Below are 26,717 nucleotides of genomic sequence, written 5' to 3'. Positions count from 1 at the left end.
AGAAGCTTAGTGCTCTGAGGCAAGGAAGCAGATTTCTTTAAAAAAATGGAAGAACTAAACCACTATAATTTAGAAATAGAGTGCATTTCTTTTAGTCCATCAGTGGTGGTTGAGACAGCAGCACACACATCTGAAAAACTGAAAGTGTACAGCAACACCTGCTTCATTTCTGCATGTATCTAGTTTTACTACAATAGCTTTGTGTTTGCTGCTTATTTTTCACTATTTTTAAATACATTCTTAGAAATGTAGACATCCTTATAATCAGAGTTTCAGTTGGTTTTTTTTCTGTTGTGCATTTGTAATCTACATATATGAGGTGTTTTACAAAAACATAAAGACAGTTACATATTCATTTACTTTAGGCTAAATGTAGGCCTAACTCTTTTTTTCATGAACCTGTTTTTGCCATTAATGCTTTATTGCTTATTCACAACAAGGAGCTATATTTGGGAATAACATTAATTGTACTATTGTCAATATTTATAAAATTAACTATACCTATATGTTACATGTTTATTTTAAACTTGTGTCTCTTCTACAGAACATACTTAAGGTATTTTAGTCAATATGGAAGACTGTACTTGCATCCATATTAGATGTACTGTTTCTGAATTTATCACTTTGGATGTTTCTTTTAAAAATATAAGAAACTGCTGAGATATACAACCATTTATTTGATAATTTATTTTCTTTGCCATGTACAGTGGTAAACTAGTACAGAGCTACAAGTTGCACTAGGGAAGGTTTAGACTGGATATTAGAAAAAGTTTTTTCACTGAAAGGGTTTTCAAGCACTTAGGGACATTATTTAGTGGGAGTGCTGGGTTAACAGTTGGATTTGATGGTCTCAGATGTCTTTTTGGAACCTATATGAATATATAAATATTATTATATATAATACTATACATACTGTTAATTATACTTATTATTTATAATAATTAATGTGTTATATATTACTATATATACTATTGTATATATAATATGCATCATATTATCATCATAACCTATATGAATGTATCATTATGAAAACTTGGCAGTACTGGGTTAACAGTTGGACTTGATCTCAGAGGTCTTTTTCCAACCTATATGAATATGTCATTATTATTTAGCCTAGTGGAGATAGGTTCAAAATACCAATTTTTCATCAAACCCTGGGTTGATGTTTGTTCTGTTCTCCACATTGTCTTGTGCTAATTCTTGCTTAGATGTCCTAGTTTTGCTTTTGTGGGAAAGGGTGCCATCATGAAGCTGATAATAAAATCTGGCAGGAGGGGATTAATGATATTAGTATACAGAGTTTTGATTTTGAGTATCTCTTCTCCATTCTGAGTCAAAAGAGTGTCACAATTTCAAATGCTAATGGTGTCAGTAATCTCTTTTTAATTGAACCACAAACATTGGCCACTTAATTTCTTTGTGAGGCCACTGCTGGTTGGATTCATTACTGTGCCTTGTTCTAGAAGAGGGGATCAGCAATATTCATACATGTAAAGAGAGATGACTGGTAAGGGTTAACTTTTAATTCAGCAAAGAAGTAGAGAGATATGTTTTGACAAACAGATTGGGTGCAAAAGCTGTGCAACTGTTGAACTGAACTTGCACTGAACTTGGTCTGAGAACTTCTCCCAGAAGGTTACATTTTACTTCTCTAGTTTTTAAACAGCTTCTGTAGCTATGTGTTCATACACCCACGGAGAGAAAATCCCAGTTAAGTAATCAAAATACTGTTTTGCCGACTGTGGGTTATGTTACAGAAAAGCTGCATTTGTAATGCTATTTTTTCACACAAGCAAGCAAGACTTAGCTTTATGGAGATCCTTTGAAAGTGAAGTTGCTCCCCCTGCCTCCCCACTGTATGTATACACAACTTTAAGTGTTGTGTTCCCTGACCAGAGAGAAGCTTAGCACAGCAGAGTATCTGGATGCTCTGCAGAAACTTTGGTGTGAAAATACTTCCATTGAAGAGAAAGGGTTAAAATCTTGTCCCATTTAGCACTTCTGCTCTGGTAAGACTCCGTGTACACAAGGCAAGCTGTGGGCTCTTGCCTTTGAATGGTTTGGGTTGGAAGAAACCCTAAAGATCATCTCGTTCCAACTCCCCCTGCCTTGGGTAGGGACACACTTCTACAAGACCAGAAGCTCCATCCAGCCTGAACACTTTCAGGGATGGGTCACCAAATGAATGTCCCATACCAAAATGTTATGGATCAGCTTCCCTGGGCAACCTGTTCTGATGCCTTCATTTCACTTAGACTGAAGAATTTCTTCCAAATATCCAGCCTAAACCTATAGTCTTTCAGTTTGAAACCATTCCCCCTTGTCCTATCACTCTAAGTCCTTTTGAGGTTCTTCTCCAGCTCTCTTGTATACCCCTTTAGGTATTGGGATGCTGTGCCAGGTTTCCAGGTTTTCAGAGCCTTCACTTCTCCAGGCTGAATAAAAACAGCTCTCTCAGCCTGTCTTTATAGGAGAGGTGTTCCGTCCCCCTCATCAACTTGCTGTCCCTTCTCTGGACTTGCTCCAGCAGGTCTGTGTCCCTCCTGTGCTGGAGGCCCAAGAGCTGGATGTGGTTTTCCACATGAGGTCTCACAAGAGCTGAGGAGAGTGAGAATCCCCTCCCCTGCCCTGCTGGCCACGCTGCTTTGGGCACAGTCCAGGACACATTTGGCTTTTTGGGCTGTAAGTGCACCTTGCTGGGTTGTGTTCAGCCTCTCATCCAGCAGCACACCCAACTCCTGCTCATCAGGGCTGCTCTCAGTCCATTCTTCACATGCAGTATTGAATCAAGGACTGGGATTTTTTTTTTTTCTTTCCTCCTGGCTTTTGGACAAATTTAAACACTTCAGGTTTCTTACAGCCTCTGTGCTGAACCCTGTCTTCTTATTCCATGTGTCCAACTTGATGAGGCATTAATTTTAAAATAAATAGGTATTCATCTGTGTTTAGTTAGTGGCTAGGGTTTGCCTGGAAAATGTAACACTCAAGAACTGTTAGGATAAAATTCTCAAGCATATCATACATTTCATCTCTGCCCCTTAGAAGTTCTTTTAAAGAGAATTTTCAGGGCACATAAGAGCACAAGCCTCTTGTCTTGTGTCACTTAACTTCACCTGCCTTGATCTTCTGAGAAATAGGTTAATAATCTGCAAAACATTCAGAGGCAGTTTCTTGACTTCCTAAATGCTGGAAATGGACATTTATATATCTGTATGAATCCATTACTTTAAAAAATCATCCTTTATTTACAGTAATGGACTGTTCCATATTCTTTGAAGTGACAGCATATCAGGCGTGTTTCACTGAATTTTCTGAAGCATTTGCTACTCAAGTTAGAAAATACTCAGGTGAAGTGCTGTCAATATTTGTTCTGTTTTCTGGCTATAATACCATTATAGTGACTGAAGAAATCAAGATGTAGAGAATAAAAAAGGGAATGATAGCTCAAATTAGGAGCTTCATTACAATTCATTTGTCAGTGTTACTTAACATTAACTATGAAAGTGCTTCAGGACCTCTCAGGCTTAATTGTGTTTTTATTAAACCATCATGGAGTCATACTTTCCAGGTTTTAACTAAATAAGATGTTTAATATTTTATGTAGCTATGAATAGAAGGTCTCTTAAATTCAGGGTCTTCAAAATCCTTATCCAAAAAGCTGTGCTTGGTGTTCTTGGAATAATTCTTTTGAAGGAACACTTGTAGCAAAGTTGGGTATATAGGACAGTCCTTTGAATAATTTAGACCTAAGTGTTTTTCAGCTGAAGCTAAAACACTGCAGGTGACTCTGACATGAAGAGTTTTATTAGAAATACAGAGCTACGTGGCTTTGTCTCTTTACTTGTTTGTCTTCTCGTTGTAGCCGTGGGGCTCAATCTTAAGGAATTGGAACTTCCTGGCTGTGACACATCCTGGATATATGGCATTCCTGACGTATGATGAAGTGAAAGCAAGGCTGCAGAAATACAGCACTAAACCTGGGAGGTGAGAGGTTTCACTGCGGATTGCTTTCCAAATAAACTTGCTGTCTTGGAACCTATATAATTCTGCTAGGTTCATACTTCTGTTTTGCATGTTTTTGCATTTTATTTAACACTTACTGAAGCACTGAAGAAGTGAAGCAAAAAAATATCGAATTAGCACACTGAAGTCTAAATATGTAAAAATAAACAGAGAGAAATTGAAAATAAATTGCTTTTCCTTTCTTCTGAATCAGATAAAACAAGCAATTCATTCTTGAAAAGCGTATTTTAAAATGTAATTTGATTTTCAAAATTTACATTGAATAAATGTACATTGAGTTTTTACTCAAAGCAAAAATCTTCTTAACATCTTTCATGGCAACATTCAAGCTATATAATCTGTGATTTTGTGTTCCTTTTGTGTTTTATATGTTTCTTTTTCCTTTGCCTGTGTCATTCTGTATCATAAACTCTTCACCTAGTAAAACAGTCAGATTAAAGAGCATGACATGTAGTTTATAAACACTTCCTTATGTGGTGCTGTGCATAGTAAATCACTTAAACTGAGCTTTTACCGTTATGTCATTGTTTTTTTTCTTCACTCAGGGGAAAAAATAAAAACAAAAATGTATTTAATCCCATATTACATACAATTTCTTTTGCTAGCTGTGTCTTACAGTTATGAAGTTTTGTCCCTAATGTCTCCTTGCTGAAATATCTGCTGAAGCACATGTACACAAAGTTAAAGTGCATTGTTTTGAAACTCATTAGTGAAGTCTACCACCAGTTATACCCATGTTCTGTACTTGGTTTCTTCTGATTTTTAGCAAATAGTATACTGTATGAGAAGTTTAGTCAAGTGCATATATACAGAAATCTTGTGGTTCTAATGGAGAGCTGCTGATTTTTAGCTTGATACTTGTGGACACTACTGCAAAAATCAAATAACTAGTCTGATTAGGAGAGCATTTTATTTTAGTATTTTCTCTATTATTGAGTCTAATGCTGTGATAGAGAAATTACCCCATGTAGCTTTTATGTTCCTTGTAAATAGTTAATTTTAAGATAGCTTTCTATGGCATATCAGAAAATTACTTTTTGAGTTGCTTAAGTGAAATGCTGGAGTGTGAAAGAGGGGATATGAAGTGAAATTTCTTCTTTAATCTGACTAAAACATCCTGCAAATTAAACGATTCTGTTCAGATGAATAGTTAGTACTTCAATGTAATGTTGGCCCTACTGAAGGTTGTAAGAGCTCTGTCAAACTTCAGAGAGGCTTAGATTTCTTATATTAGTTTGAAATGAAATATAATAGTGATGGGTAATTAAGAAAAGCTCCTCTGTAATATAGAATTGAGTTTGTGGTCTTTTGCTGTGAAATGCTTTTCTCAGTGAGGTTTTTGCATGTGAAATGGTGTCTGACATGAAAGGGAGTAGTTTTTAATGGGAAGCTCTATACGTGCCCAATCCTGGTGCTTGTAAACTTCCTTTTCTTCTGATTGTGCTCTATGTCTACATTATATACTATACTCCCAGCTATCACCTGTAACACACAGAAGTATTTAAATCTAAGTCAAATGGTGTAGTTACTATTTCACTTTACTGCAGTAGAAATGATATTTCTTTTGTTCACCTCCACAGGCTCACACAAAGTTACCATTTTCTAGTAGAGCAGGTTTTATCATTTGTGTTTCCTGTTTCTGTTGCATCTAAAGATGCTTTATATTTGTCCTTCCACTTGTTCAGGTTATTGGCCTGCACAAGCACAAAAGGTGTCTGTTGTAGCTATGGAGGCTGGATAATATCATACACTCTTCTTGAAGAGGTTTATGGACATGTCTGAGTGAGACCGCTCACGGTGAATGTGCAGCTTTCACTCTGAGAACTAAAACATAAGCAGATGAAAAGCAGGGGCTAGGCAGCTACTCTTACTTTATTTCTGCCCATGAGAAAGTGACAGTGTAGAAGAGGCAGGTTTATTTAAGGTTATACAAAGAACAGGGCAGAATTGTGAATCTGACCCAAATGTTCAGAGACCTAATTCAGTGTTTGAACCAGAGGCCATAATTGCTCTCTTCACTTGTTTTGCTGAACTCTGAATTATACTGACTTTTCATTCATCCTGTTTGCATCAAGCTACATTTTCAGACTGAGTTGCACTCGCCTGGGCCAGTGGGCCATCGGGTATGTGACTGGTGATGGGAACATACTGCAGACCATACCTCACAATAAGCCTCTGTTTCAAGCTTTGATCGACGGCAGCAGGGAAGGATTGTAAGTATAAATTCTTAACAGCCACCATGGCTATGAAACCCTGATTTCCTTGTTCCCTTAATGCTTATATGGGTAGTTAAAGATGTTTAAAACAGAGAAACTGCATATGGTGGTTAGCATTATTTCAGAGTTTAAGGACCATTCGTTTAATTCATTTAAAAACAACTTGTTTCTAGCTAATTCCATTAACCAGAGTTACTGAAAGTTAACCAAAGTCATATCTCATAGCAAATAAATTCCATGAGAAAATAAAATGAGACAGTTGTTGCATTGATCCCTCCTTCCCCCCACAGCCCCCCAAGAGTCCCAAATGCACTTAGGCTTATTGAACAGTTGCTACTTCCAGTTACTCATGTGTCTAACTGTGGACAATGATTTGAAAGCTATGTAATTGCTTTTTTATATATTGTGCAGCCAGAACATTTTCCACATTCTAATAGTTTACTGAAAAGATTTATAATTATTAGAGAATGTAAGTTTATAGGGAGAAGTAGTACATTTTTGCTAGGTTGGCTGAAGTAACAGACAAATATTTGGTGTCAGAATATTTTCACTGGGATACATGTTTTGGTATACCCAATATAAATATATATAATGTGAAAGAAAGAGAAAAGGCAATTGATCAATCCTTAGAAACAAAAAGACTGATAAATCTTCTCCAGTCTTGTAATTTTCCTCAGTCCTACACAATCTAGTATTTTTTTTCAGGTGTGGTGATTTCACACCTGTAATAAAAACACACTTATATTGGTAGTGTTTTTCTCTGACAAAAACTGAGCAAACAAAAACTGAAGCTGAGAATATTTTATTCAGAGTGATGTTTTTGTACCTTATAACTTTTTCATTAGATCACATAAAAATACATGACCTTTAAGAAACTGTTTCCAAGTTACAGGTAACATAAACCTGAATATAGGTTTATTAACAACATATTTAACAACATAGGGTTGCTGTAATATCATTTAAACTATTGTTAATTTCCCACATGATTGAAATGCTCCCATTGGTTCTTGCCTAACATCCAGTCTTCATTAGAAGTTCTCAGTGTAGATTCTTGTCATAATATACACAGATATGCACAGATATAATATTGTGACATATTATATATATATATATATATCAAAATACAGATACACACAAATGTGTTGCCTTCTTTTCTTCAGCTTCAGTTGAAATAGTCGAAATAGAGTCCTGAGCATGATGCTCTCAGTGGGAAAATCACTAGGAAGTGTGTGCTCACTGTGAAACAAAGATCTGAAATAAGTCTCTTTTGAGTTTCCCCTAGAAGGTTATCTGCTAATCAAAGCTCAGATGCATTCTGGTGGTAGCTATGCAAGTGATGCCAAAATCTGTCCTCTGCTTTTATAAATACGCTTGAGCATGTGTCAGAATAAATATGTAGCAATTTAGTTGCACTTAAAAGATAAAATAGATGGCTGAGGCAAGATGATTTATTTTAGTTAATGTCTACTGTCACTTATTCTGCCCCCTTGAAATTTTATAAGTGTGATTTAGCTAATAAAGCTGAAGAAATGTACATATTTATAACAGTCTTCTTGTGATGCAGCTATCTGTTCCCAGATGGACGAAGTTATAACCCTGATTTGACAGGATTATGTGAACCCACACCACACGATCACATAAAAGTCACGCAGGTATGTTGGCAGAGTTTTGAGTTACTTTGTAATCTTCACTTCTCTTAGTATCTCACCTAGCAGTATTAATAAGCTTTTATTAAAATGTGAGTAATAGGTTCATAAGACTGAAAATATATTGTTGATAGAAGGGCTTAGGTGAAGAACAGGGCAATAATCCTTTAAACTGTAGAGTGGATGGTGATGCAGACAGCACATCTTGGAATGTTTTGCTTATTGTGAGCCTTTTCCCAGTGGGAAGTGTTTCATACAGCTATTAAAGTTTTTTTTTTATGATATTTATGTAACAAATTCATGTAGTTGGTTTTTTGCTTGCTAATAACAAAGGGGTATACAGAAACAAAATGAGGACCAAGTAATAGTTTTGAAGGCTGGATAGGAATGGTACAGTTGGTTGGCGAGTCCAGGAGGAAAGGGTCATACATCACAGAAATATCAATTCCAGGATATCTAGTTCTCTCCTTTCTTCTTTGTCTATGGTGCAAATTGAAAGAGAGATCATGGAAAACAGCAGAAGTGATTAAATGTTTAGACAGAGCCACTTTGCAGAGAATTGCAGAGAAAATTTGAATATGTAGTTGTGTTTATAGTCTTATTAAGTGATGATGTGATTAATTGTGAAAATGTTTGATAGTCAAGTAGTAGGAAGTAGCCACCCCAAGAGAAATGCTTGATTAAAAATGGTGCTGAAATTAACACTAGAAGGCTAAGGGATACAGTGCAGAACATTTTTCATTTTTCCTGATGAAAACATCTGGAAGATTATGTGCAAAGAAAGACATCAGACTAGATACAAGCCATGCTGCTCCAGCTGGTCTTCTGTTTCTTCCAATCAGTCTGGCTGACCTGCTGAATCTTCTGTACTTCTGGGTACTCTACGTGCATTCCACCTCCAGAAGTATTTTAGAAAAGAAGTATTCTTTACTATCTATGGTAGTATCAGAAATACCTGTTTTTGTAAGTAAAAGAATTCCTAAAAAGAATTACCTGAAGAAAACCTGAACACTTCCACTTCTCTGACTTCCATCTTTTCCCTCCTGTCTTAAGATAATAATGAAAGAGTAATGGAGATTTATCAAGTATTTGTGTTGCTCAGAGCAATGCTCCAGCCCATATCTTCCCTTTTCCTTAAAGAAAGGAGAAGCAGCACATGGTCAATGGCTACCTCGCTCCTCACAAGCCAATAATATTTTATTTTGGATCCATTGAATGAATCAAATTATTTCTGCACATGTAGTTAGGAGGACATTATTAGCTAGCTCTGATGGTAATTCAACAAAGTCTGAATTATGGGAGCCTGCCTTAAATAATATGTAACTGAAGAGGTTTAAAGTTGTCACTAGACCTGCTTAAACTATTGAAAAATGGTATGAAAGTGGCTGCAGGGGTAGATTGCTGCAGATGGATTCTTTGTGAGAGTTCCACCATAAGCATCTTTAGTGGACTGACTACAGCTGCAGATGCAAGCTCTCACTTGCTTTCTCTTTTTCTTAGCCTCATGCCCCCTCACTTTACATAGCAGTGGCTGATTATTTTCCCATGATCTGGATTGTACTTACAAAATTTGGTTTTTCAAGGCTAAAAAAGCTTATTTCAGTACAATTTCATTTAACAGTTAGTTTCACAACAATAACTAATTCTAGAAAACTGTTCTGGACTTGAGTTTTGTCTATTATTTATTCCATCTAATGTTGGTGTTCTACCTTCCTGTCAGTCTTGTAAGGATGCAAAATACTGAATAATCTGTGCATGACTTGCCAAGTTAACCTGCAGGGTGTTGCCATACTTCCTTTACAAGGATTGTGTACTTTAGCTTACAACATCCTTGCTCTAGGTAAAAAGCGCTCTTGCTTGTCAATCTTCAATCCAATAATCTTCTTAGTTCAAAACTCACACCTAGAAATGAAAATCCCAGTTTTGTTCCCATTCATCACTTAATTTTTTACTTAGAACCATATGTTCATTTTCTTTCTTTTAGCTGCAACCAAAGAAAAGCAGGATGTGTGCCTTGCAGAGCAGTTACATATGACAATTTTGTATAAAATCAAATAGGCACAGATATTTTTAACACTTTTTGGCATGAATTGTATATCACAGGTTGGAAGAAGCAAAAATGTAAGGAAAAAATTCAGTAACCTTAGTGTGGCTTTTAGATCAGTAGCAAGAATTTCCTTAATTAATAAATAAAGCAGATTGGAAAGCAGGGTATTTGGAGAAGTATATTCTTTGTGAACAATTCATTGGAAAGAAATAATTGCTTGACTTTTTTTTGTTACAGGAGCAATATGAATTGTACTGTGAAATGGGTTCCACTTTTCAGCTGTGTAAAATCTGTGCAGAGAATGACAAAGATGTGAAGATAGAGCCTTGTGGACACCTTATGTGCACTTCTTGTCTTACAGCATGGCAGGTACTGTCATAGTTCAGTTGGTGGGGAAGAGGATGGATTTCTCTGTTACATTCCTGTTTACAATGTAGGCATATGTTTATTTTTCCAGGTGCAAGGATGTATATAGCTAAAATTATAAACTTCCTCATTTTTCAAAGCAGGAATCTGTGAAAAATAAAGCTCCAGGAGTCTTTGCAGTCTGGACCTGTAGTCTTGCCAAGGCCATTTGTTGACTGCTGCTGAGTGGAAGCTATTTCCTGAGTGCAGTACCTACTCAGACAGTAGCTGGCCATTTGGTGCCCATTCAGTCACACAGAGGTCACTTGATGATGTATTTAAATGGCACAAAGAGGACATGTAGCTGCTGGGAATGGATAACTGACTAGACAGCATTTTATAAGGAGAGGGGACATCTTTGGTGAGAGGAGGATTCACTCAGTAGTAGAAGTGTCATGTATTGATCTGTGGAAAATTAAGCTTTCAGGATGCCTGTGTTTCACATTAGTAACATGCAAAGCACTGGAACACCTAGATTGCTTTAGATGGTTGTTGGACTAAGATTGAATGGATGGGAAACTCCCTTCTCTCAAAGTCATTTATGGAACATCCAAAAAAACCCAGAGACTTCCTGGTGACACAGGTTGGTGTGTTTTGTCCATCTTGTTCATGGGTGTTCCAGTCTGTGGGAAAAGGGAGAATGGGTACCTTTAATTCAGGGCAGCTGACCTAAAAAGTAGTGTCTGAAGTCCTCTTTACAGCTGTGCATCATCCCTGCCCCTTCTTTCATATCTGTATTTTATGGGGAGAAGTAAGTTCTCTTTGTTCCACATTTAATAATCAGTCAAAGCTTATAAATGTAGTGAGAAGAGTAAAAAGAATCCTTGAGTCTAGTCCATTTTGGACCTATTTTTAAATGAGTTCACCTCCATCAGTGTGTTTTCACTCTTACATTAGTGGCATGTCTTCAACTACTATAATTTTCCTTTTCTAATTAGGACATTTTCTACCTAATTAAGAAAGCCTCAGTGGCAAACCAACACGATATATCAGAAGTATCATTTGAGTTTTTCTTCCATTAGCAATAAAGGTTTTTTGAAAAAGAAGTACTCTCAGTTTCCAATTTTGTGTTCTTTGTGAAATTTGAGTTTGATGTTCCAAACACAAATCTTTCAAATTGGCCATAGATCAGAAATTCTGAGGAAATTCCATTTGAGGCATACCCACGAAAGTATATTTATTTCACTACTAAGTAGCTACTGGGCTGGAACAATATTTCTCATTTCAGGAGTACTCTTTCTCTATTCTTTCAAGTTTCACTCTGAATGTCAGACATAGAGGTCTGACCACATAAATCATTGACATAAAAAATTCTAAGGTCTGTAGTTTTGTTAGTTTTGTTTGCTTGTTCATTTGTTTTTTGGCTCAGCTGATAGGGCTAAGCAGAAGGACTGAAATCTTTGTACTTCTACTTTGTACTTGTACAACTACTGATTGTTGGGTGTCTTGTGGAGTGGTAGGAGCACGTTACAGTCTTGGCCCAGTGATGTGCTCTGATTCTGGAGACTTGAGAAGCTGAGATCCCCAGTACTTGGTTATGGGATAGGGATTCAGGAAGAGAATGACAAAGCATTTTAGGCTCAGAAAACTGACATGTTTGGATGCACCAGGTTTCATCAGAACACAGCTACCAGCTGTAATTGGTCAGGTACATTTCAGACTTCATTACAAATTTAACTTTTGTATAATTAGTGAGGCAATGAAGAAATATTATAGTGTAACAGCATCAGCTGTTGTGAGCTTCTGGTGGGTTGTTTAATTGGCAGCATAATGGCTCGTTAGCCATGCCTCAAGAGATCCAATACAGATGTTTTCACTAAGCAGAAAAAATTTGAGTAAGCAACATCAGATCTGCATAGAATACTAAGGATGATTGAGTTGTTCACCTTTATGTGGCTCAGTCTCTCAAATAAGACTTGGTTTACTTGTTTCCTTTTTGTATTATGCAACAGGAGTAAAGTGCCATTTTATACCACAGAAATCTGTTGTCTGAAAAGTACATGTTTTCTAAAAGCATATGTATAGGCTGTATTGTAAGGCTCTGAATAACCTTTTTGAGGGCATAGGCAAGTGTGTGTGTTAATACAGACATCTCAGATATATATTCATACTATTGAATACAAGTCTGCTGACTTTTTTAGTTACTAAGACATTTTAAAGAAAGGATGGAAACTGCTAGTGCAGAACACAGGTACATGAAAGCCTTGAAAAGTAAAAGCTGTGCTGCCTCATTGATAAGTTTTGGAGTTTTTTTTTTTAGAAAATGAAGCTGTAAGGAGTTGTATAGAGTGAGGGAGGACTTCTGCTCACTTGACCACAGCTACTTCAGTAGGACCATGTAATCTAAAGATGTTTTTTTGCAGTAGAGAAGTTGACTAATTAGTTGTACTCAGTGCTGAAAGTAGAGTAGATGTGTCTTTCCATACAAAATGAAAATCCAGTACTGATCCTGCGAGTGATGTCAGGACACATCATTTATGCTCATCTGGCCTTGTGATACAGCTTATCCAAAAACTGTAAAATCATCTGTCAGTTTAGTAAGACTGGCAAGTGTCAAGATAAAAATAAAGCTAGAAAGAAAGTTGAAGTTGTTTTTGCATCTGAGAAGTCAAAAACCTGTGCTGGCTTGGTTATATTTAAGTATCAGTAGGATGTTTAGAATTAATTTTGGTGTTCATATCCTTTTAGCTGTCTGTCTACCTGACTGTAAATACAACACAATGTGATTTCTGATTTCTCTTAGAATTATCCTAAACTCTCAAAGCTTCATGGTTCTGGGTGTGGGTTTGTTTGTCGTTTTATTTGTTTGGTTGTGGGTTTTTGGGTTTATTTTTAATAACTCATATCTGCTGTGTTTCTTGATAGAAATATTTCTATAAGTGCTTGAAAAGACTTCTCTGATTTTTGTTCATTAGTAGTCTGAATCTAAAGGCTTTTTGTTTATTTCTGACAAGAAAAAATACATTTCTGAAATAAGTAAAAGGAATTGAATATGGATGCTTGAAAATCAGTGAACACACATGACTTAAAAATTAAAATTCAAGTAGTTCTCATTTCTGATAATATGTGAAAATAATTCATTGTCTTATATAATTTATTGAAAATGTAGTTTAGTCCTGATTTTTTATGTAAATGTGAAGAAAGCTGCTTGTAGCCTTAGGTGTTCTAAATGCTGGTAATGCTGTAGCTGTGATGGGCTGAATATGTTTTTACAAGAAGAGCTGCATGCCATAAAACTTGCTTCCATTTTCTAATGTCAAATGAAAAAGAAATATTTTCTGGTTAATATAAAAGGTATATAATAAAATGCATTATCTCTGTCTACACACCTGACCTTCTTTCTCTTGAAGAAATAGCAAAATTGTAAGCCTGAAAGGAATCATGTTGCTTCCTGACCTGTAATATTGAGACTGTTTTACTGCGTTGAAGAGATAATAGTTACATTTTGATTAGTTGTTTTTAAGGGAAGTTTAATCTATTAAGGAGAGACAGCTTTAAATGTGCAGTCATTTTAAGATTTACTGTAGTTAAATATTTGTTTATCTGTTTCCTGTGTATTCCAGTCCTTCTTTACAAGCTTTTAGGGACTGATTGAGGATGTTTCTGTGCATAAGGTATAACTCCTACTTTTAAATTATTGTTTTTTTAAAATTTATCTACTTTTTTGTCTTGCTGTAGGAATCAGATGGCCAAGGCTGCCCTTTCTGCCGCTGTGAAATCAAAGGAACAGAACCAATCATTGTGGATCCCTTTGATCCCAGGGATGAGAACTCCAGGTGCTGCAGTATTATGGATAGCTTTAGTATGCCCATGTTGGACTTGGATGATGATGATGATAGAGAAGAGTCTCTAATGATGAATCGTTTGGCTTCAGTCCGAAAGGTAACTTTCCCAACACTGCACAACAGCTAAACCCAGACATTTATAAACAAAGCTGCCTGTAACTTTAAACAATGAGAGGTTGCACTTCATGCTTTAGCTCACAGCATCTCACTGAACAGCTGTTGGATTGAAAAAAACAAAATGTGTCAATACAAATGCGTTAAAACTGAAGTTGAATTGGAGGAAAAGAATATTCCATATTCTCAGCTGAGGTGATGTGAACTGAGATAACTTAGTTTATAAAGGGTGAAGTGTAAGTATGCACCAGCTGAAACTCTTACCCAAATTATGCTGTATGGACAATTCCCTGAGCTTTTATTTGTAAAGAAGAAAAAAATTCCTATATGCATTTGTTTTCTGCACATGTGTGTACACATGCATAGAATGTTTTAGGATTAAAATTGAGTTTCTAAACAGTTTTCAATATTATTACTTCATAAAAGTGACTTGATGCCTAATTCATACTGCACACAAGTAACTACAAGTTATGTTTCATGTGAGTTGTCTATAATTTTTTTTCTGTAATTTTTAGAATTAGGTTCTCTAAGTGGGAAAAGCATTTTTGAGATTATCCATAGTGACTTTGTGTTTCTGTGTTAAATTCTGAGATCTTTGTTGCAGGAGATTTTATTACTGAGAAATAAGCACTGTCATTGACAAAAGTTAATTTTATGGTGATAGTTTTTTACTACTGTATTTTGCTCTGGAATAGATATTGTCAAAGGGCATGCAACACTGATTTTGACAGAGCATTTACTAGATTTTACCTTATACTAAGGTCATCTAGATTGAATTGCTGCCTTGGAATTAATTTTGTAACATCTTACTTTGCCATTTCCTTATCATTGCATTTGTTAGGAAAAAAAAAAAAGCATTTTTCACCCTCATATCTGAGAGTATCTGTCAGTTAATATACATGCTGCTGATATCCTTCCTAACCTCTTAAGGCTTATGAATCATTCTTGTGTTGTGTACGTAATACAACATGCTCTACCCTTGGGAACAGTTTATCCTTCCTGCCTGGACTTAAATTGCAGTCTGCAGCATGACCTCTGTGAGATAGCCTTGAATTGATGGGCTTTTATAACGCTATCACTTCCATGATAAGGCAAAAATGCATTATGCCTCTATCAAAAGAAGGAACAGCAGGTTTACTATAAGAAGTCTTCTTTTAGGTATCCACCAAGTGCTTGAGTGCTTTGGTGCCTTGCTATTTTTGTTTCATTGATTTCATTGTATGGTGAAAGAAATCTTCACTCTGCCAGCCTCTTGAAATCTATTTGAAATTGTTGGGTCATTTGGTGATTTTTAGCCACTTTTTTCTTAAGCTTGTTAAACTTTTTACCATTGCTTGTGCAGTGATGGTCTTAACCATGTCACCTGTACGTAATATGGAATTAGTATTTTTATTTTTATAAATATTATTTTTGTTAGCTATGTCTTCATCAGACTTGCCTATTTCTTTAACCATTATTTGTTTTTCCTGCTAAGCAGTGTGTATCTTTGGAGCCTGCTAAAAGAAACTATATTTTTCTCTATAACATTATGTAGAACTTTATTCTGTGAAATTTTCTTTTCTTTGTCATTAATGTTGTTCATTTGAACAGGGTGCTGCATAATGACTGTGTTGTAGTAAAGTAATTTGTTGAAATGGTGGAAATTGGGTGGCAAAGACAGTAATTTAGCTCTTGCAGCCAACCTGCTAGTACTGTTGTAACTTTGTCATCTTGGTGAACAAATTTTTCAATTCTTATTTTATTGCATGGACTGTGGTAAACTTTCTCAACATAAATCTATTAATCATTGAAAATCAAATGGGCTGTATTTGTGTCAAGTCACCTGGCTGACCATTCTATGAAAAAAACTGCCTAGTAGTGAGCTGGGCTGTGAAACCCTTTAGAAGAGGAGAATTTCAGGGACATGAAGTTCTGATGAAAGTGACTGTAGGGCTTCACGATGTGTTGTGGAAATACTCAATTTGATATCAGAAAAATATCAGTTCTGCAGTTTATCACTCTAACGTGTGAACTGTAGTCAGAAACTCTTAGGAAGTGTCTGAATTAAGTCTCTGAAAGACTTGAAATTACTTAAAGGAAAAGAATAATCATGAAGCTCCTTTGTCATTCTTTAAAGGAATTAGTAAGTGGATGCACACTAAGAAAAATGAGTAATTCTTGCTTGGTGTTGTGTATGAGTCAGCAGTAGCAGCAGGTCAGCTCTGATAGAGGCTTTGGAGAAATCCACTGCAGTTAGGCTGTTTATCTGCCTCATCAATCAGCTTTTTATTTATTAGTATTATTATTTCCAAATTGTCTTAAGATATTTCTTAATGAACGAAAGAGTGGTGCCAAAATCCTCTGTTAATTGTTTCCTCACCAAGAAATTTCCAGCCCCGTGGTATCAGATTAGCTAATGCAGTTATTTTCCAAAATGTTCCTCTTCTCAGCTTTTATTCTAGCAAAGCAAACATTATGAAATGCATTCTAAAAAACAACAACAAAAAAAAATAAATAGAGAGTAAATAGGTAAATATTGAAAATAGCTTTTTTTTTTTTATTTTTCAAGACAGCATTTCAGTCTCTAGTGGAGTATTTTAGTTATTCTATAATGTTTAATATTTAATTTTCCTAATGAATGAAGAGTTCTCTGTCACTTTTCCTTGGTACAAGACATAATTTGGTACACTTCTTTTAAAAAGAAAGAAAATAAGGAAAATTGATAGTGCAGGAGTTCTTGCTAAGAGCAAATAATTTTGAATTCCTAAGTGCTTAAGGTACTTGTTATGCAAATAATATCCTATGAAAACATAGATGGCTCTGCCAGTATAGGAGTCTGAGGTTTTCAGTACCTTAAAGTGAATTAATACTGTCTATAAATACTTTTGTCTAAAAGTAGATGCAGTTACCCCATCTGGGGTGTTACTGTCATGTCTGAAATTATTTTCCTAGATATCTGAATGCACAATACCCTGATTGATTGGTTCACCCTGTACTTTAAAATAATGATAGGAAATTGTCAAGGCTCAAAGACAGTTTGCCATGACTAGGCTTCTTCCAGCAGATGAGCTAGGTCAAATTTGATAAATCACAACAAAAGACCTTGGCTCTCAAAATATGGGAGAAGGCTATTTTCACTCATTTCCTTATTATTAAGTTGACTTTTTTCTGGTAATGGAGTAAGGTATGTAATACATAGTAATAATGTTTTTAATTTCATTATATGAAATATAAAAATATGTAAAATAAGACTTGAAATATGTATCCAGATATCCCCTTCAGCAGTACCTGAACTGACACATATGTATCACTTCCTACATAATGCTACACCTGGTTGGTGGGAATGTATTAAGATCATGTCACTCAACTGGAGTGACTTACTTAAGTGATTACTTACTAGTATTTGAAGGGTTTAAATGCTGGGAGGCAGTGTGCCTCCCCTAATTACTGATTCCCTTGGCAGTGTACTGCTGACTCTTGCAGACCTAACTCCCTCTCCCTCCTTCACATGCATTTTCTTGGGTCAGCAATGATAAAGGGAATAAATCTGTCTTTTAAAAGCATGTTTAAAGTCATCAGTGTTAAGTGATGTAAATTTATATCCTCATGTAAGTTTTTAAGCTTAGATAATACAGCTCTGCCTAGGTCACAGCTTATCTTAACAAGAAATAACAAATACATGAGTTACTCTTACCTGATTATAAATAAAGTAACTTCAAGAAATTACTTCTGGTGTAGGTCTGCTTGGACTTCTTAGATGTCTCATGCAGTATGAGGTTGCTCCAAGGACATTAACAGGCAAAATAGTATTCCTCAGTGAGTCAATTGTTAGGATTTATGTTGAGTATGCTTTTCATATGTGCCTATTGGCATAAAACTATTTAAAAACTCTTGATTCAATAGCCTGGCGGTTAATATTTCCATCAGAAAAAAACTTGACTAGAAATTGGAATCAGGGTTGGAAACAGGCTTTTTCTTGAATTCACAACTGCTAGGGGCAAAGTGATACCAGTATATCCCAGTAACAGATGCATCTGATGGAATAACACGAGTATGGTCCCTTCTGCAGTACAACTGCAAAGTCGCAGCTGCTTTTCCTTTGGCAGCAGTCACACCAACCAGATGAAGTCCATGTTGTTACAAAGGAGTCTGTGTTCTTCTCCTTAATTACATCTTTATTGCACAGGTCTCTGTGTGGTGCAGCAGAGCCCCTTTGTACGCTGGAGGTCTGTCTTCTGTCACTGCCAGTTCATTTGAGTTAGTTTGTGTCTTAATCACTTGATTGTTTTAGCTTTTTGTCACTGTTCTCTCTCATTGCACATTTTTTCCCAGTGTATAGAAAACACACAGAAATCTCCAGTAGGTGACAAAGAGAAATTTTAGGAGAGTTTGCCACAAAGAGTAGATATTAGTACATCTATTAATGCCTTGGTATCCACATGAGATGCAGCCATCTTCTTGGCCTAGCTGTCTACACACATCAAAGGATGCAGCTAGACAGGTTAGATGGGGGTGGACTGAAAAATATGGGATTTTCATAATGGGAATATGATGGAAATCTGATACTGAATGCTGAGGAGAACCTGTTTGTTGCTGTGGAATATTTGGATTTGTTTTATTTCTAGTATTGGTGGATCCAAACAAGGAATTATTAGTTTTTCCCAGCAAAGCTTTTGCTCTTACTTGAGCACCAAGCGATGATACGGATTAAGCTTCCTTGTAGGGGGAGAAAAGCTACACTTGCTTGCAGCTATTTAACTTTCTTTTTTTTTTTTTTTCTTTTTTTTTAATTCTATTTTTATTGTGCCTGATACCTTACTCTTTAACTTCTTGGTCATAATCAATTCCATTTTTGAAATCTTTGGGGGTCACAGTATGTTCTGTTAGCATTGTAGCTGTAGTATAGCATAGTAGTCCAGGGGACCAAAAAAATCACTATTTTCAAACAAGACATAACAAGGCATGGATGTAAGCCTGAATTCAAGTGTTCTCACACACTTACTGCTTCGAAAATTTTCCATTTAGTTTTGTTAGTTGTGGTTTACTATCCACAGAATGTGATATAGGTAGCCAAATACCAAGAATAGATGGAAATAGAAGTTTATCACGTAAATTAAATAGCTTGCTTCACTGGGTTTAAAAGCATATCAGGGTTTAAGAACCTTGAACTTCTAAATTAATGAGTTTTAAATGTGAATATTCTATGGTTTTTGTCTCTCCAAAAGCTAGACTGTTGTTGCAGCAGGAGAAAAGAAGTCTGACATGGATGGAACCAGCGAGCACACTGAGGGAAGAGAGCATCATTTTGTCTAACGATTCTTTAGAGCAGAACCATGTAAGAGAAGTTTGCCAGACAGAAGGAGGGGGATGGATGTTCTTAGGATGATATCACTACAGTGCTGTTCTCTTAGCTGGGATTTTTACAACTCCATGCAGTCTCCTATTTGAGACTCCTGGGTTGCTCTTTCAAGAAATTGCATTAATTAGTTTGATGATGTGACAGTTAGAACATTCTAAATTCCAAACAAGTGTTTCCTGTCCAATAATTGGTTTTCAGTATTTCCTATCTCTCTTACTCTTTGTTTCCTACTCCTATCACATATATGATTGCTCTTCTGGAACAATTCCCCACTGACTGAAACGCATTATGCTGTGCAACACTGAAAAATGCTGTGACTTAACTACATCACTTTCATTTATTTTAAATAATTGAATCTTCTTGGAGGTGTGACCTGCCTTATTTATCTATTTCAGATAATTTGGGAAATAAATTCATTTTGTGTCTGCTGAAGTCAATCCTTTGAGTATATTGTATTGCATGGTTCTTGGCTTTCAGGAATGCTTTATGGAGTTGTAACTATACTTTGAAAACTAATGCTATTAAGTGATATAATGTTTATTGTGCTGTTTAATTGACAAATGCCTTCTGATAAGGAAAATGAATTGACATTCAGTTTATAATAAAGATAATTTCAGTTGCTCAGGCATGCTCTCAAGATAGTTATCTTACTTTGTTATTCAACTTCTCTTAATGTTGAGCAGCTAAATGCTTCAGTAATTCATGTGCTTATCTTTATGGTCTCCCAGTCAAGGACAGGGTCATTCACCAATTAAAGGAAACAAAATTTAAAGACTTTATTCAAGACATTTAATATGAGTATTAAGACCACCTCTTCAATGAAGAGAGAAACTGAGAAACTTCTGGTAGCCATGAAGACCACAAATCTTAAACTGCTCTGTCTCCTGAATTTGAATGTTTAGTTGTGACATTGAGCTTGCACATGTAAACAAAATGGGGAAGACTCTAAAGAGCAGCAAAACAATCATTCTGATGATGGAGTTGCACATTACCCTTCCAGCTTTCAACATCTTCTCACCCCTCTCCTGCATTTTCGTGCACTGTTGACAGCAATACTTTGGTGGCTCCTATTTTTAAAGGAAATATGGTAGCAATCCATTGTATGGAATGGGAGATTAAACTAAGCTGTAGTACAGAGCATTGATAAGGAGTCACTGCTATAGATACTTTTCCTCAATCTGCTTTTGAATTGATAAAGTTTCCAGTTTCTTTAATACAATGATTGTGTATAAAGAAAGGTAGTGTTGCTTACTTGTTTACCATGCTGAAGAATTTTGTACTCTCATTCCAGTTACCACTATGGGATGTTCAGCATTCATGAGAAAAAGCTTTTGAAGAGAGAGGGAAGTCTTTATCAAAGGGCTTTAGCCTAAAGATGGGTGCGTTTTTGCCTCTTTAGGCAAGCTGTGATATGAGAACAGTGGGATGCCTCAATGCACAAGTGGCCTAAGGCTGATCCATCGTGGGAATGTCTTCCAGCTACTTGTGTCTACTCTCAGGGAAAGCACAGAACAGCACAGATGTTCAGGTTTATTACAGGGCACTGAAACTCATTCTGTGAGTTCACAGAAATGACTTGTACTGATCTGTGCAAACACCTGAGCTGTGTTTGTTAAAACAGAGCCTGATGAAGGGTTGGGACTAGTTGTAAAATTGGGTGGAGACCTATATTAAGAGTTGAAATCTTTGTTCTGATGAATTTGAAAGGATAGGTCCAGGTAAAAAGAAATCATAATTTGTCACTGGAAGGGGATGATAAATGTTTGTGTTATTAGTTCAATATTGCTCAAATTATATAGTTATTCTAAAATTATTGTTGTAACAGCTTCATTTTTTGCTAATTTTGCTTCTTTCCCGAATATCTTGCTGGTGATTTTCATTGGTGAATTTTCAGAAGACATGCATTATATTTCATATGGAAGTATGATTTGAAATTGGGCAGTAAGCAATAACAGGCAATATCATGGATATCCAGTTTTTAAAAGTAATTTGTAGAACTTTAGATTGACTACTCTCTATTAATAAAAAGGTTATCAAGGGTAGTAGTGCTATGGTAAAATGGGGTTATGGGGTTTTTTTCCTCTTGGCCACTGTCGTTAAGATTTTATACAAATTGCTGGAACATATATTCTTTTATTTTCATCACAAATTAACACAGGTCTTAATTTTGAGGTAAAATGACTTGTAGAATTGTTCTTCAGTAACTACAAGTTGAGCTGTACTGTCCAGATGTCCATTATGAAAAATGACTATTACAATTGACTCTTACTAAGTATCTGCTAAGCATGAAGTGTTTTAGTTGTGGAATGGAAGTTGTATACTTGATCATCAGGTAAAAGGCAATTTTATTTTCTCTATCCTGAAGTGCAATGAGAGGCAGAATTCACCAGTGACTTCCCCAGGATCTTCCCCTCTTGCACAAAGAAGAAAACCACTTCCAGACCCCCTGCAAATCCCACATCTTAGTCTTCCACCTGTACCTCCCCGTCTGGATCTGATTCAGAAGGGAGTAGCACGGTCACCGTGTGCCAGCCCAACCGGGTCACCAAAGGTAAGTGCTACTGAACCATTATTTCTGGATATAATTCTGAGAAATTGTATTTACTTTTTTCCAAGGTGAGCTTCTTGTTTGTTTTGTATAGTGGGCTGTTACAAACATTTCCATGGATTTTGCTTTTTCATGATTTTGCTCTGCCCAAAAGAATTTGAATTCCTTCTAGTTTAAAGAAACTTAAGATTAGATCCATATTGATGAAGTCTCTTCTCTTTCCATAATACCTTATATAGTTAAATGTTTTTGGCTGCATGTGTTGGTCAAATATGACTTCAGTTTGTCTGATGATTATCTTGTACTTGGTTATGGTCAGAATTTTAAAGACATTGCAGTAATGGATCAGCTCTGTAACAAACTCTGATTAATGAAAATAAATAGAAGCTAAAGTTTCCTGAAAATAGATTTAAAGGTCATTATCTCATTAAAATTATATGTTTTCCTTTTATGATGATTTATGTTCAATTTGCACAGTGTCCTTACAAGAAAAATATGTGCAGATACACTGCTTTCAAAACCTTAAATGGCATATAATAAGACTCAAATTTCAAGGGAAATAATAACGACTCTATAGCAAATAAGATTGTATGTTATGTTCTGTAAACTAGTGATACTAAAGATTCAATGATTTTTTGAGTGAATAAGCATGAAAGAGAACAAATATTGTTTGTTGCTCTCTATAACAAGTTGATTGTTCCATTGTAATTGCTGTATAGAGGGAGTTAGATTAAAATTTTTCATTTTTATATGATTAATTCAAATTCAAGTTCACGACATGACTTGAAACCTGTGTTCTCATATCCAGTTTGCAGTACCTTGTTTCTTTTGTCAGGTTTTTACTTTAAGGTTGAAAAGCAGTATATTTTTAGGATTTTAGTGGTTCATAATTTAGAAGGAAAAATAGAAGTTTGAATAGTTTATTGAATTTTCTTTCTTCTTATATTATACAAAGGAATTTATAACACATTGAGGATATACACAAAGCATGTGCCACATCCATTAAGAATTAGTTTTACAATAGGGGTTTTTGCAGAGTTCATGGCTTTAAAAGAAAAGCAAACCAGGAATAACATTAATGCTGCTTTAATTTTTTGAACATGCTTTTTTTACATGAAACTTGTGTAAAAAAATAAATTTGTGGGGTGCAAGGGAAGCAGAATGGGGGCAACCAAGAATAATCTCATACATTAAACAAAATTATATTTGAGAGAAAAAAATATTATTTAGACCTGCCAAAACTACTCCTTCAGGAAAAAATCGTACAACTTTTCTGTTTTGCTCAAATTAAAAACTGTAATTTATAAGGTATAACAAAAAATCTGGATCAGGGTATTATTTTCCTGTGTTGACAGTGGAAATAACTATTTTATTTGACTAGTAAGTGAGTTTATTTCCTTTTAAAATGCATGGGTCTATAGGTAGAATATTTTCTGTTCAAGTGACGTGTTTAGGTACTGCTTGAAGAGTAGTGCTGAGCTAACCAGTGAAGTGAGAGCAAATGCTGTTCTTACTTTAAAAAGTTCAGTGACCTCCATTTCTTTAAGTGATAATAAAATGCAGGCTTACTGAAGTCCAAGAAAATTATACATTCCCAGGGAAATAATCTTCCCTGTATTCCTTATGGTAGCTGGAGATAAAACATTTGTAAATACCTGGCCCAGGTGTTACTTTGTAAATTGCCATTATTAATTCAGTCATAATGAAAATGTTTTAGTTTTGTCAGATTTGTGCTCAGATTTGTGCAGCTGTGAGGGTTTTTTCCTGATAATGTGGGTTTCAGCTTTTTAGTATTAGCATACATAATTTTAGACCATATTCAACATTTATGATGTAATTCAGTTCTTAGAAAGCAGGTATTCTGACAAATGTTGCTTGCAGATAAGCTAATTGCAAGTAAAACTACAAACTAATTAGGTTGCTACCTGAAAAACTGAATGCAGTTCAAACAGATTTGCTACTCTAACACAGTGCATGTCGTGTAAAGATTGGAGTCATCCCTCGGTATATAATTAAAAATGAAATTATTGTTTCTTCTTCCCCTTGCTCTGTAATCATTGCTTTATGTGCTCACTTGCTATCAGTGAGTTACTCCTCTGGGGTTTTATTTTGTTTGGGATTTTGGGTTTTTCAACACACTTTTCCATATGAGGAAGCCCGTTTTTTTCCAAACACGCCACAGAATTCATTTCCGCAGATGAGTAAGCAGTTCAGATGATCAAAGCAAAGGATACTGGAAAGAACTATGGGTCAAATAAATCTGCCTGAGTTAATTGTCTTTTCTGCTTCCCACTCCTCGCTTGGGTTACTCGTGCGACATCAGAAATGGGGGCATGTTTTCTGAAGAAGGGCCTGGTTGTCTGCAGAATGCCGGCAAGGCCTGCATTCAACCTCCTGACAAGAAAATGTCTCAGTCAGAAATGATAAAGCCATTCTTGGTCACGAGTAGCATTTATGCCTCCGTGTAACCTTTCTTTTTCTTTTCTCATAACTTCCCGTGTTGTTTAGTCTTCGCCCTGCATGGTGAGGAAACAGGACAAACCTCTGCCAGCGCCGCCACCTCCCCTGCGGGACCCTCCGCCGCCGCCGCCGGAGCGGCCTCCCCCCATGCTGCCGGACAGCAGGGCCGGCCGGCACCTGCCCCAGCCCGAGAGCCTGCCTGCCAGGGACCAGCCCCTGCCCCTGGAGGCCTGGTGTCCCAGGGACGTGTTCGGGACAGGACAGCTGGTGGGCTGCCGCGGCGCGGGCGACGCTTCCCCCAAAGCAGGACTGACCGCCGTTTCAAACGGGAGGCACGGCCGCGTCAGTTCTGAGCAGGGCTTTGTGAGGAAGCACCGGCGACACGAGCTGCCTGCAGAAGGTGCCAAGGTATTTGTGATGGACTGGGTGGCGAACCGTAAATTCACACCTACTGCAACATCGTCTGGCGCTGGCTAACGCGCTCTTGATATCGGCCAGTGTTGATTTGTGGTTTCTGAGGGTTTTCTGTTGATAATAATAAGCTGCTCTTAAAGAAATGATTTGTTAAATACTGTAATTTGTAAAGCAACAGTACATGAGGGTCTGAGTTACAATTTTCACATAAAACCTTCTAAAAATATATTTGAGAGAATATTCTAGATTTGCTATATTCTTGTAGCAAATTATCCACGATAACCACGTATCCCTGTGTGCTGTAATAACAGCATCTCAAGTCCACTTTGGAACTGTCATATGCCAAAACTGTGTGTGCATTTCTGATGGAATAATAGATGTTCCAGTTAGCTCTGTTGTAGGTGAGGTGAATGCTGTCATTTAGCAGCTTCAGGCATTTGCAAAGCCATTTACAGCTGGTCAGGCTTAGCTTTGAAAGGAGATCAAATGGTGATGTCCTAAGAAAAAATTCCTAGTTCTGCTCTAATCAGTTTTATCAAAGCAGCTCAGTAATTTATTCATAGAGGTTAGTAACTCAAAGCTGCTCTCTTAGCTTGAAGACTACATAGATTGTGCAAGACTACATAGCTCTTGCTTAGATGGATGGATTTGTGGTTAAGTAATGGTTGTTAGAATTTTTTTTTTCATCTATTTGCTTTTCTCAAGACCACAGGCTATTAAAGCTTTGTATCTCCAGTTAATTCATTTTTTTGTGTGTGTATATATATATATATAGCAAATATCTTCCCATATATAGATATATATATATATAGAGAGAGAGATATAGATAGATATCAATATGTATATATGGGGTTTTTGGTTATTTTGAAAGTACGTTACTGAAATTCAGTTATTATTGATAAAGGGGTGTTGACGTGTGTTGAAGGGTACTTAAGTCATCTAGGATGTTATATATAATTAAATTATTATTATATAATGCTTAGCATTTAGGGTAAGCACCAAAATTATACCTAGAACTAGGCTGTTGTTTAAAATGCTGCAGGCTTTCTTCTGATTTTCAAAGGATAGATTCTGGGTTTATATCTTCAACTGTACCTTCATGTGGCACTCTTGTTGTGGTCTAGCACAGTACTTAAGCTATTGGAACGACTGCTTCTCAAATTAGAGTACCCAGTCAGTGTGGAAGTGTAGTCTGGAGAAGTTATGTGTCTTTAACCAAGTACTTCTTGAACTGTCATCTTCAGGTTGTAGATCTAAACCATTTGATTAGCGGAAGCAACCCTGAATTACCATTTCAGGCTGTATTTGCATTCATGAGGGAAAAATGGAATGAATTTTCTTCCCTGATTCTTATATCAATTCTAATATAAACATGTTGCTATTGGTGGAGGCTGAGAATTGGGAAGACAATCCTATGGGTAGAGGATGGATTCTAGCAGGCACTGTGTCACAGTTTTAATAACTAATATGTTTAGTATGATGCACCTGTTGCTTTGCCATTACACTTCATCTCTCTCACTTTGATCTTGAAATGTTAATTTTCCCCCAAGCAGTTCAGCTGTAACTGGGTGTCTCTCTAGTAACTGTCATGTTAAACTTCTTTTGGTGGAGTTTTAAACTAACATGTTCTACAGCTCCGAAATGGGGTGAGCTGAAGCAGGCCTGAGAGTCACTTCAGAGATGGCTCTGTGGTGTGAACTCCTGGGAAAGCCTTTATCTAC

At 36.3% G+C, this 26,717-nt stretch overlaps 1 protein-coding gene across 3 annotated transcripts in view; it reads left to right on the top strand.

Annotated features, from left to right (window-relative positions):
- Positions 1 to 26,717, top strand: part of CBLB (Cbl proto-oncogene B) — a 130,728-nt gene that overhangs the window by 77,754 nt on the left and 26,257 nt on the right. For all 3 annotated transcript variants that reach the window (XM_015636819.3, XM_015636832.2, XM_015636827.2), the window contains exons 6-12: positions 3,863 to 3,984; positions 6,099 to 6,236; positions 7,804 to 7,891; positions 10,170 to 10,301; positions 14,016 to 14,219; positions 21,940 to 22,125; positions 24,631 to 24,990. In XM_015636819.3, the coding sequence (XP_015492305.1) occupies positions 3,863 to 3,984; positions 6,099 to 6,236; positions 7,804 to 7,891; positions 10,170 to 10,301; positions 14,016 to 14,219; positions 21,940 to 22,125; positions 24,631 to 24,990 (1,230 nt within the window). The remainder of the gene's footprint in view (positions 1 to 3,862; positions 3,985 to 6,098; positions 6,237 to 7,803; positions 7,892 to 10,169; positions 10,302 to 14,015; positions 14,220 to 21,939; positions 22,126 to 24,630; positions 24,991 to 26,717) is intronic.

Source organism: Parus major, chromosome 1, assembly GCF_001522545.3.
Source record: "Parus major isolate Abel chromosome 1, Parus_major1.1, whole genome shotgun sequence".
Lineage (NCBI taxonomy): Eukaryota > Metazoa > Chordata > Aves > Passeriformes > Paridae > Parus > Parus major.
Note: the sequence above shows the minus strand (reverse complement) of the source record. Positions and strands in the feature narration are given on the sequence as shown.